General features: G+C 40.9%; 1 protein-coding gene across 1 annotated transcript; it reads right to left on the bottom strand.

Moving 5' to 3' along the window:
• Window positions 1-2,280: 2,280 nt before the first annotated feature.
• On the bottom strand, window positions 2,281-11,096 carry LOC112575051. The gene is made up of 4 exons (XM_025256619.1): window positions 9,714-11,096; window positions 8,021-8,065; window positions 4,710-4,761; window positions 2,281-4,511 (listed from the first exon to the last, which is right to left on the bottom strand). Exons 1-4 carry the CDS (start codon window positions 11,059-11,061, stop codon window positions 4,286-4,288), a joined length of 1,671 nt encoding a protein of 556 aa, XP_025112404.1. The 5' UTR covers window positions 11,062-11,096; the 3' UTR covers window positions 2,281-4,285.
• Window positions 11,097-12,493: the final 1,397 nt, after the last annotated feature.

The following is a 12,493-nucleotide window of genomic DNA, read 5'->3' as shown; positions in this document are numbered from 1 at the left end:
CTGTTCCTTATCATCTCCCCTGCCTTATATTATTGCTATTACACCTTTATTACACTCTACTCTTCCTTTGACCACCGCATGCAATACGCTCCAAACATACATACCGTATGTTTCTTCGAGCGTACCATTTTAGATATTGCCCAATATAAACCCCGGACCACGCATAAACTGTCCTTGCTCAAAAACGCTGAAATTCTAAATTTTATTCAGCCTGCTTCTCTACAAAACATTAAAAAAAAAAAAAATCATCAAACACTTACCCGTACTTTTTTTCCCTAGCTGAGCCTGGAGTTCTTGATGATGGTGTTTGTGATGGTGACGTGATTGTCCTGAAGACCGATCGAAGTGTCAAAACTTTGAAGTGCCATGTTGTATAGGCAAAGCAAGGACGTTTATTGGAGAAATAGCTCCATGTGCAAATGTATTTTACACTTAGCTAGTTAGCCAAAAGCTCCAATTAACGTTCCGAATGTTTGCCACAAAACCATGCAACTTTCGATGAAGGGAGTGAGGCATATACGAGTCGAGTTGTGTGTGTTGAGCGGGGCGGCTGAGGTAGAACACTAGATAAATTGCCCTTTCCCCCTTCTTTTTATTATTACAGTTTAAAAATAAGTGTAGTTTATTTTTACGACTGTCACTAATATTTTAAATATTAACTTTAACACACAGTTATGATAATCAGATGACATATGGCCATGATGCTGCCACTCGATATCCAATCCGAGCTGGACCTAGTGTTCCCCGACCTTTACTAGATTTCAACATTTTTTTCAAGATTATTTTTGTAGATCACAATTGAATGAAAATGCTGCAAGTGCAGGTACGTAAACAATTTATGTCCGCATTTTTGTTGTTGTTGTTGTTGTTGCCATCACATCATTGCGCTCAAACTCGTCGGACCTACTTGTGAAATTTCATATTGTTTTTTCTTGAAAGAACTTGATATGGTTGGCAGTTAATTTGTGTCTTCAATTTCGTTGTCATCAACATCGATCTCGGAGCCTGGCTGGTCCACGATACGGGATGACTGTCTTCATCTGTACCACGCGAGTGTTATCTCCATCTTGACTCTGTTGGTTTTACTTGTTAACATCGAGTCTACACGGCTTTTTGTTGTTGTTGTTGTTGTTCTGATACTATTTGCACAACCTTTTCTAAAACTAAAGAAGCAAGTTTGGAAGCCTTCCAAAAGTCACCCGCCCTAAAAAATCGCTCTCATGTCATTTAGATATGTTGCACAAGCTAATACAAAAGTGTGCTGACAAGACCGAAAGTAGTTTTTTCTTCTTTGTTTAAGTTTTAAACCATATCTTAAAAAGTTTTTTTTTAAGTTGTTGTGTGCATTGTGTTTATATATATAACTGGTTATCTAGATAGATTTAAGGCCTAAAAGCACTTACAATTTAATGTGTTGTGCGACTAGCCCCTGAATATTAAGGTTTACTTGAGACGAACATCTTGCACTCCAGCTCAATCGTGGTCTGTGCCGCTGCTTGCATTATATTCTCAAAGAGTGACAGCAAAACATCACGGACCATATAAATGACCTTGTGGCCAGAGTTAAAGGATGTTTTGTTTAAAAAAATTGACAAAACTATCGTGAAGGTAAACGGCAACATTTTTACATCGCACTTGCAAGTGACGCGGGCTCGTTGATCTCCCTTTAGAATGTGTACACAATCAGAGGACACCCATTTACAATATGCAGAAACTAAACTGAAAATGATATGGAACAAAAGAAAAAGGGTCAAATTTCTTTAGAATCTTGTTCTAATGTGTTTTTAATTTAGTTTTAAAACTAGATCACGTTTTTTTTTCAGTTTGATCACCGTTTCTGGCTAGGCATATTAGTGGAAGTAAATCAAGTTAAAGTAGCTTACTTTTTTTGCTTGCTCTCAAGAGTGAAAGAGCAGCAGCCGCATTCATTCTGGATGAACAGAGTTTCTGGCTTCACGTATGATCGTTACGTTCTTTCTTTCCTTTTTTTCCTATAAATTTATATAAAAGTGTATTTTCTGCAGAATGTTTACTTCCATTTTTGCTGGTATGAACACACACAAAGGAGGGCGGGGGAGAGAAATATTTAGAAATGGGAGTGCAGACAAATTTGGGAATACTCGCTGTATTCTATATTACCGGACCCATTCCCTTCCTCTCAGAACACCACCCTCTCTCTCCATCTCCATTCACATTCCATTTACCGTCACAAAACTTTACATACAACAACGACGACATACAGCTTCTTGACAGCAAGTGAAACAAGACAAGACTAAATTATATGTGTACCAAAGCAGTGTATTTGTACAAGAGGAGCAATTTAAAAAAAATCTGCATGAATATCAATGATTACACCATAGGAATCTTGTAAACTAGAAAGAAAAATACACTGAGTGGCACATTAATGGATATTAAGCACAGTGCATGTCCACTGAAGATGAGTTTTCTTTTTCTTTTATTTTTTTAATAATTGTTTGGAAAGCAACATGTACATTCTACTCATTCAAACACCAAAGTCATACATTTTCTGTTTCCACTTCGCTAGGTTCAACAACATGGCGACGCATAAAGTTTGTATTTTATATTTTTAAGATTATATATCAAAACGTGATGGCAGACAGGAAAGTTAAACAAGCACAATGAAAATGCTGACAATAATCATTTAACTTTTCCTTTAGACAAGACCACCCAGTTAATACATCCTTTAATAATGTAAAGTGGCAATAATATTAATTTAAAAAAACCTAACAGTTACATGCAGTACATACTATCTGTCCAAGTATTCTTTCCGTTAAAAAAAAAGTAAAAAAATTGAAAATGTAAAATATATTGAATAAGCATTGCAAGGTCTGATTTTAGGGTTTACTTCAAGGAAAAGATACGAAACAGATGGGGAAAACTGTGGGGGAAAAACTCACACTTAAACCAGTAAGGTCAAAGTTGTCATGACAACATTGCATACATGCAGGTTATTGTAGGACCAGTGCTTGGGGCGAGCACAGGCCCCGCGATGAGCTGCAAAAGTACGCCCTTCTAGCCTCCCACCAGGGGAACAAAGCCATCAGATTCCGAACACCTGGTTTCTTAATGTTGAAGAATCGATTGGCAATAGGTGTGTAAACACTTTTCAAGTAATAAAGGTCATAAAGGTCTGAGGCAGTGTCATGTAATAACTTTTTTTTAAAAAAAAAAGAACAATTCCCCATCCAACTATCCAGGCAAAGTCAATCTACTTGTCAAACGGTACAAACCTCTCTTAAGGTAACATCCGGTAGGAAATGTTATGAAAAGTCATTTTCAAGTCATCTGCACCATGTCTCAGAGTCAGCGTATCTCTGTTTAGGAGCAGATAGCGTCACAACTTGCTAGTGCGTTCGAACAGTCTCGATGGAGCAAACAGGTCAGCGTATTTTTTTCCCAGGCAACAGACATGATTAAACTTCTAATACACATGGCAACGTGTACATTTGTAAGCAAAGTAGTGAGGGAGAACTTTCTCAAATTCCATGCTCAAAAACCGCGTACATTTACCCTTCCTTGGGGAGTCAATCACCAGTCAGGGTAAAATGATTACATCATAGGCTATGACGGTCATGCTTATAACTTACGCCTATGATCGTAATGAAAAGCTTTCGTCGGTAATGGAAAATATCGCTGTCTTCTTCATGGAGCGGCTGTTGGTATTTCATCCACGTTAGAAAAAAGATTAAACGAGTGAAACGAAACGAAACATTCCTTAACCTTGAGGCAGTCATGTCATACAAACTGCCAGTTTCACAACGACAGATCCAAGTGTGTTTGATCCCAAAATTTGCGACTGTTCTCTCCAACCTGTACAGGGGATGGAGCGGGAAGTGAGTGCAGAATCAACAATCCAAGGAATGCACGAGGGAGAGAAAAACTTCAAGTTCCAAAATGAGTGTATTTAAAATCAACGAAGCATGGAAAAGTTACTGATCCATCCTGTCACTTTTTCTTCTGGATAGCTTTAACTCAGAGAATATTTAAGCTGGCTGAAACGGAACACGGATGCCTGAGGTTCAACGGACACATAACGGCCAGTCTACAAAGAGCGAGAACCATGCCATAGATCAGACAACCGAATACATTAAATACATCAAGTGTAATTTCGAGTGAGGAAAGGAGTTAACGTCTACTTTGCTGTATTTCGTTAAAAAAAACTACAAAAATGGTTTGGTATCGCCAGCACTATCGAATCTGAATAAGAAAATTCTATACATTTTAACGGCCCAGATGTGGGCTTTGAGTTCAAAGTTTGGAAGTTTTAGACCTCTGTGCCTTCCTCCAGCTCTTTAGGAGCGTCTTCACCACCCATCACGGGAGCAGTCGGATCTTCCATGAACTGGTTGATGATTTGCTGCATAGAGTCTCTCAGCTCCTCTGGAGGTTCCGAGTCTTGGTGGATCTGAGAATCTTCACGGATGAAGGTTTCTTCATGTCCGTCAGGGCCGATGACCGTCTTCGAGTGTACCTCTTTCTTCATCAGTAGCCTGGATACGAGAGGAGGAAGAAGGACAATTTTAAACGCAAGTTGTAAACTGTGCCACGATCAGATTAACAAGGCTATCGGCTGAAAAACAATGCACAGAGGGAGAAAAAGTCTTTGTCTAGAATTTAGCTTTCCACGCTCGCATGCTTTCTTGCTGACAAGTACACACACGCCCATCCCACGGACAGGCTTCCTTTACCTATGTGTCTGCATCTCCTCTTCTCCAAAGCTCTCGCTGGCCTCCACTTCTCCTAAAAAAAATCAGCAGCCAATCTCGGTCACATATTAACACAAATGCAATCATGCGTTTGTCGTGTGTGTGTGTAATATTTCGGGTCGGCGATAGCGATGGTGTCTGCCTCTGTGTGTTAGCACATGCAAGCTATCGTATTGCGCCGTCTGCCACCATTTGATGAAGACGTACGCTTGATGTTTTCTGCGAGTAAGTACACTGCGCAAGCAGACGTTTAAACTCTTCACAAAATTAATCTACGTTAATGAACGTTAATGAAACCTGAAGAAGCTATGTTACCTTGCGGCTAAATCTTAAACCATTCTCATTAAATGAAAATGTAAAAGAATTAGTAAATAATTGTGCTGTTAAACACAGCACTGCACATTGAACAGTAGTTATTAACAATAGTTATGAAGGCAGAAAAGTAACATTAAAAAAAACGCATTAATAATGCTGACTGATTAATAATGTACTGCGGTTACATGTTTATGAAAGAAATTAATGCAGAAGTAAATATCGAACAACCAACGTTATGCATATCCTAAGTATTTGTTACACAACAAATGACATTATCCAAATAAAATCGCCACACTAGTTACTGTGATGTTAGCTGTGGTCATTCTCACATTGTACATAGATAAAGCAACGATTTAGTGGCTCATGGTATTAGATGAAAACGTAGCATAATGACAGCTTAGTTCACAAATGCGGTTAAAACTCCAAAACTAACAATCCCGCTCAATCTGTTTAGTAAAATGTTAAAGAATTTGTGAAACAAATCTTTTTCTTATCGCCGATAAACCTTACCACAAAAGTCAAGGCAAAGAACAGCAAATATTCATGCAGCTAACGGAGGGTCAGGCTTAAATCCTCTTTGCAAGGTCATGCAGTGTCACGCAAAATGTTAACACAAAGCACCGCACACACAAACATTTTTACAAAAAAGCTAGTGATTAGTTTGCTAGGTAAAACGCAATACTTTCTGAGTGAAAAAGGAAAAACAATCGACAAAAATGCACGAACCAGGTAAAGTTGACGCACATGCAACATGCACCAAATGTGTCACAAGAGGCTACAACGCGTGCAACAACCGTACGTGTGTATGTATGAGCGCCTGTGCGTGCGATAACTTGTTTTCCAAAGAACTGTTGACAGCTTTGTGTATTGCAACCTGACACCTACCCATCAAATAACGCAATAGGTTTGTGTTTTCTGAACAGGTGTTGCTGCTGGAGAGTCGAAGTACCGATCAAACTTGTGCGTTGCGTGCGTTGGCTTGGGCTTAGGTTGGAAATCGTATTTCCGAAGCAATAATTTTAGTTTTGTCAGTTCAGCTGGCAAAACGTCGCTACTACTAATAGAATCATTTTTATGTTTCATCAGTTTCCCTTCTCTCTTCTCCCCTTCTCAATTCACCTTAGTTATTGCTACCTTTTTATTAGGCAACCACTGATCTGAATTTCCGATTATTTATTTTAAAAATTCTGATAACATGGAAAATCATTGGCACATCTGAAACTGAAGACGAATTCAGCATGTCGTACAAAATTGGTCTGGATTTCATGTCGACTCTATAACCCACTAAGTGGTCGGCCTAGCCGATATTGTTATGCATTCTACAATTGCATGTGCCCGCCTTAGCTGTAGTTATGAAGCAAGGTTAAGTCGACACCCTGGGGCAACGTGGGAACTCTCGTCTCGTTTTCGAAGTTAATAAAACGATGTCGTTAATAAAGCAGATTTTGTTTTACCCTTGAAGCTTTAGTTATAAGGGGCGACAACGGTGCCCCGAGATAAAGAAACATGAAGTAGTGTCCGTGGGGTATCAACACTGCTTTTTAACTTCGGAAACAACACGCTTTTAAGTGAGCTTCCCTATTTTGCCCGGGAAGAAATGACTTACTTTCGCTTCATAAGTACAGGGCGTGTAATAAGTGGGACTGTAGAGTCTATAGCGCACGCCTTACGACACGTTAACGTTTTGATCGGCACGTGAGCTGCAGGTTCGACATGAAATCCATCCTAGGCACAAATCTAGCGTTATTTACACTAAAATCCATCTTACAGCTTTGCACTACGACATTATGAAAAATATACTAATAAAAACAATGAAGCCGTGATGCTGGGCGCAATGGAATCTGTGACAACAAAACGCCTCTTGAAAAGCTGTAAACGCAAAGCATGAAATACAAAAATGATGCAAGCCAAAAAAAAAAAAAAAAAAAAAAAGCCTGGAAGAAGGGATAAAACTTGATGAATCAAAACATGACAAAGGTGAAGCCTGCGAATATGGACACAACCACTGGCTGCGCGCCAACACCAAAGCTGCTGCACCAGAAACCAAAAAAACCTTGAATTAAGAAAAATGCTTGCTCTTTGTTCGGGTTCTTTAACTAATGAGGGTTTAATACTTAAACACATATAAAACAAAGACCAACAGGTGGTTGTGACCAAAAGAAAGCAAATATTGGATGCCTATGGTATGTAAACGCAAATAACAAAGGACACATTTTAAAAGCAGACAACACCAGCCGTGAATGACATTGCAAATTAATCGCATCAAAGTACGAATAACTATATTTTAAATTAATAATTTATAGCTAAAGATTAAAAAAACATTGACAATTCAAGCACTGACGTAGAAAATATTTCTAATCAACAACACTGAATGAGCAAAAATGAGGCAAAGGTTAAATATTTCTCTGAAGTCTACGTTTCTTCTGTTTATGTTTGACATATACTTGTAATGTACCATGCAACACCGGTCTTAGTGTACAACTGGCACAAAATGGTCATACGTTCTTCACAACGAGACTCAAGATCTTTTAAACAAACTCATTTTAAGAAGTCACGAAACAGAGAAAACTTGCCTTTTCCTTTCGCAAACAAAACCACAGTGACAAAAGTGTGCAGGTGTTTAAAAAAGTAAACACTTGAGTTCAATCACGAACTTGTATACACACACACTTCCATGATTCAATGCTACATTACATTAATGGTTTTCAGTGATTTAAACGCAAAAGAGTTCCACGCTCGATAAAATGGTGAAATCTAAACACGAGAGGTGACTCTAGGCTAATAACAACACTTACAACATGGTATTTATAAATCTAAACACAAAAAAGAGTAGCACTTTAGATCTAATAACCACGTCAGATAAATTGGTATTCATTAATTTAAACACAAAATGAGCTGCACTCTACGTGTAAATAAAATGGTATTCATTAACCTAAACACAAAAGAGTTCCACTCTAGTCTAATAACATTCACTGCACCTGACTCTTCTTCACTGAGGCCGCTGCGATCCTCCGATCTGTCTGCTGCAGCAGGCAAGAGAGAGAGAAAAAAAAGAGAAAAACCATGAAAAAAACTTAAAACTTAAACTCCTCCCTAAAATGGTAAGAAACAAGATCATTACAGAGGTTATATCGCCACCAAATGCTTTAAATTGAAACTACATAGACCAGACTGTATGTGCGCACGTAAGTATGTACGCACACATGCATGCAAATAAATTTTTTGGTAATTTTTCTTATTCAACGCGAACAACAGATATAACCTTTCTACCCCTAACTCCCCCCGACCATTCAGCTTCGGTAACAACTGCTACTCATTTAAAAACAAAATGACATGAGCTGACGAAGACACTTGAAAGATTTTAAGTAAGAAAACTAAGAAAGAGAACAGTCACTTAAAAAATGAAAATAGATACGACGTACGGAATCGGAACCAAAAAAAAAAACTTTCATGAAAGTAAATGCAACAGACCATGACCCCTAAAGGACATCATTACAAGGGAACGACTCGACAATGCGCACGACAGTTGACTAGGGTTGTCAAGGTTCGGCAAATTTGAGAAATAATCTTGCCATGAGATTTACGTTTTTGGAAGATTCCATTTCTTTCGTGGTCACAGCAGCTACCAGAAGTGATTTTCTCAACACGACTAGGCTGACTTCAGTATAAGGTAATGTTTTCCCCAAATTCGAGTAAATTACCAACATCCATTTAGTTCTCGAGATACCACCCTACAAAAAAATCAAATCACCATGCACAGAAAACGTGTCATGATGTAACATAAAAATATCAAATTAAGATACACCTCATCAATATAAAGGACTAGCACTCCAACTTTTTGCAGCTTTAGGGACAAAGGTGTCTCGATCCACATTGTGGTACAAGGGCTATTCACTCAGATTTGGGAAAACATAACTTGCACTGTGCTCTGCCTGCTCATGTGAAAAAAGCACTGTTAGACTTTTAAATAAAGTAATATAATTGGAGGTAAGAGAAAAGAAACAAAATTATGTACACAAAATAGATGTCAGTACTGTTTACTCCGGCTATTACTTTCCACAGCAAACATTTTTTCTGTGTGGGCTCGACAAGAGAACAAATTTTCGAGTGTTATCAGGGTTTTGAAAATATTTTGAGTGTCTCAGTCTCGGTCAACATTAAAAAAGGATGTAAATCCCACCAGCAACCCTGATGTTCCCAAAGCATTATATCAATTTTCTTTGGAAAGACTACATGACAACATAATATTTCATTATTTGAATAATTTTATATGTGAACTGGATGGAAGACTAACATCAGTCGTGCGGTTAAACGTCTTACAGGACGGTAACAGATTTACAAAACCATATCAGTCCGAGCACCTGAAAGACAACAAACAGTTATTGTGAATACGGTGTCCACATAGTCGCAGAGGAAGCAGTACTTTGCTGGAACCGAAAAAAAAAATCCAAACAAAGCACACTGCCTGAGACAGGAAATGAACACCACACAGACGGCAGAAAAAGAAACTCAAAATGAAAGTGAACTTAAACCATGTAAGCCTAGCAACAGGGCCAACAAAAAAGCGACAGACATGCGTGAGCGAAGGTGCACGAGAGACGGCGGAAAAAGCCGACACTTAATGGAGGGAAATGGTTATCAACTTGTCAGCATGATGGATGCTCAAAGTACCTCTAGCTGTGGCCTGCGTGGGGACGGTACTCGCAGTTCCATGCAGGTAGTACCCTTCCTCTCTTTCACGCAGTTTTTCTTTCTTCATGGCTTCCCACTCTGCCATGGTGTAAACCTTTTTCCTTTCTGTGTACGGACCCCACGACATGAACGGGCTCTCCTTCTCTTTTGCCTCTTCCTCTTCGTCGTCGTCTGAATACGTGTCCCTTTGCATAACGTTGCCTTCGTCATCAAGGAAAGGGTTGGTAGGATGGGGCTTCACTGTCTTTGCACTCTTAGTGGTGATCTGAGCGGTCTGGGAGAGTTCCATTTTCAAAGTGTGCTCGGACCTGGATGCCTTCAAATCCTCCACAGAATCGACAGACACTTGCATGAAGTCGTGAGAATCCGTGTGCGACTCCGCCGATTTGGCCGTGCAGCCGGAGCTGGCCATGCTCCAGCGGGCAGACTCCACGGACATGAGCATGATGTTATCTGGCATGTGCTCCACCTGTACTAGCTCCAGCGAGTCCGTGGAGGCCTGCATGATGTCCTCTTGCAAAGAGTCTTGGTCGCACTTGTCGGAACGCTTCTCGAATTCCAGCGAGTCTGTAGAGCGAATGAATATGTCCTCCTGCTCGTACAGAGAATCTGTCTCGAATTTGCTCGAGTCCGAGGTGCGCAGTTGCTGGGTCAAGACAAGAGAGTCGCTAGACAGCTGCATGATACACTCTCCTGCCAGAGAGTCTCCATCCAGCTCTGGCATCGTCCCTGGCTGCACGGTAGTCAAGTCGGGTCCAGCAAAGATGACGCTGGATGTCATATCCGTCATTTCGGAAGTATCCAACGAATCGGGCTCTTCCTCCCTATCCCCTTCGCTTAGAGAGTCGTGCTCCATATCCTTGTCTTTGTCTGGTTTGCTTTCTGCTTCGCTGACGTCCGAACCGCTGTAGACGGCCGCAAAAAGTAGGGCAGACTCGAGATTTCCCGATTCTAGGATTGACACAATTTTCTGCGCTTCGGCTTCTAGCTCATTACTCATGAGAAGGTCTCGTTCGATGCGCTCGAATTCCGTTAACGAAGCTAAAGACGAGGTTTCGCTCCTCCTGTGAAGCGAACTGTCTTCAGAGCTACGTCGCTCGTCAGAATCTCCCATGCATTCAGCCTCCAATTTCTCAAACTCAGCCAGAGAGGACACGGATCCGGCCACGGAACCAGACCCTGAACCTGACCCCGATTTGCCACCACTGCTCTTGCTTTCGTGAACAAACCTGTCAACGGAGTTATTTGATCCTGATTGGTCGATTTCTCTTTCTAGCTTTTCAAACTCAGCTAGTGATGATGTAACGGACACGTCATCACGATCCATCTCTCGCTTGTAGCGTAGCAGTCGTTTCTCGTCAAAAGACCCATACTCGAATCTCCGTTCATCGTAAGATGAACCTGAGTGGTACTGAAGCTTTCGTTCGTCGTAGGAGCCGAACAGGCTCTCTTTGTCGGACGTTTCTACGGAGCTTGACCCAGACCCTGCCCCGCCCACCTGCTTTTCTAGTCTCTCAAACTCGAGAAGAGAGGAAGACACAGAGATATCGTCCTTCTCGACGCTTCTACCAAAAAGTTTTGATGAAGCAACACACGGGGAGCGAGTGGGTCCTCTGGCGAGCAGCGGAACTGCTCGTGAGTATCTGAATCGGGGCCAGTATCATTGCCTAGCTCGTCCCTTTCAATCATCTCGAACTGTTCCTCTTCTGACATCTCTGTGATGACCGACAAAGCCGCACGGTCCACGAACTCGTATCTGTCGCTTTCGACAGACGAGGACAGTTCGACATTGCTACCATAACGGTCACTTTCTACAGAAGATGATAACTCATTTTCTTTGGAATCATACCTATAGTCACTCTCTACCGAGGAAGAAAGCTCAGGTTCTTTAATCTCTGGCTGCTTTCTAGGCCATTCCGGTAAAATGATGGTTGGCGTTTCTTCGAACTCGCCCTCTTCAAATTTTTGCTCTGAGTGTGTCGACTGCATGTCTGAATGGAAGGAGGATGTCATAGAGGCGATTTCTGCCAGCCGATCTTCGTCCTCTGTATAGTCCTCCTCATCCTCTTCGGCATCTGCTGCAACGACAGTGGCAAAACTATCCACACTCGATGAGTCTCCATGGTCTTCAGGGCTCAGCTGCTCTGCATACTCTTGAAACATGTGGTCATGATCTAGAGGCAAATCCGGGTGACTAAGACCTGATCTACTTTCTACTGCATGCTCTGATGCATCACCTGTAAAGATTCCTCTCAGTGGAAGTGGCGCCATGGCTGCATATGCACGGTATGAGCCAGGTTTAGCGTCCGCTAGAACTGTTTCTCTCTCTTCGTCTTCCTCTTCTTCATCTTCCTCTTCTTCTCCTCCTCCTCTTCTTCTCTCTGAGTCTTCCTCGTCAGATATCTTAACCTGTTGCCTTACTTCAGGCATGTCTAGTGTCATTTCAAACTGCATTTCTACATCGAGTGATGGTTCACCCTCGTCAAACATCTCTTCTTCGTCTTCGCCATCAACAGCGTCCGTTGTTTTAATTTTCTTTATTTCCTCTTCCTCTTCTTCTTCTGGAACACATTTTTCGCAGGCTCTTCTTCTGGAGCAGCGATGTAGTCCGTTTCATCCTGATCTGAATCTTTATCACCAGACAAATGCTCTGTTATTGTAATTCCAGGAATATCTTCAGAAACTTGTTTCATTAGAACAGTAGTTCTCGTATGGTGGCGTATTGACTGAGTTAAAGGTAAAAACTGGTCTTTCTCTTC

The sequence above is a fragment of the Pomacea canaliculata genome, linkage group LG1 (genome assembly GCF_003073045.1).
Source record: "Pomacea canaliculata isolate SZHN2017 linkage group LG1, ASM307304v1, whole genome shotgun sequence".
Taxonomy (NCBI): Eukaryota; Metazoa; Mollusca; class Gastropoda; order Architaenioglossa; family Ampullariidae; genus Pomacea; species Pomacea canaliculata.
The sequence above is the reverse complement of the archived record's forward strand: the minus strand, read 5'-3'. Positions and strand labels throughout refer to the sequence as shown.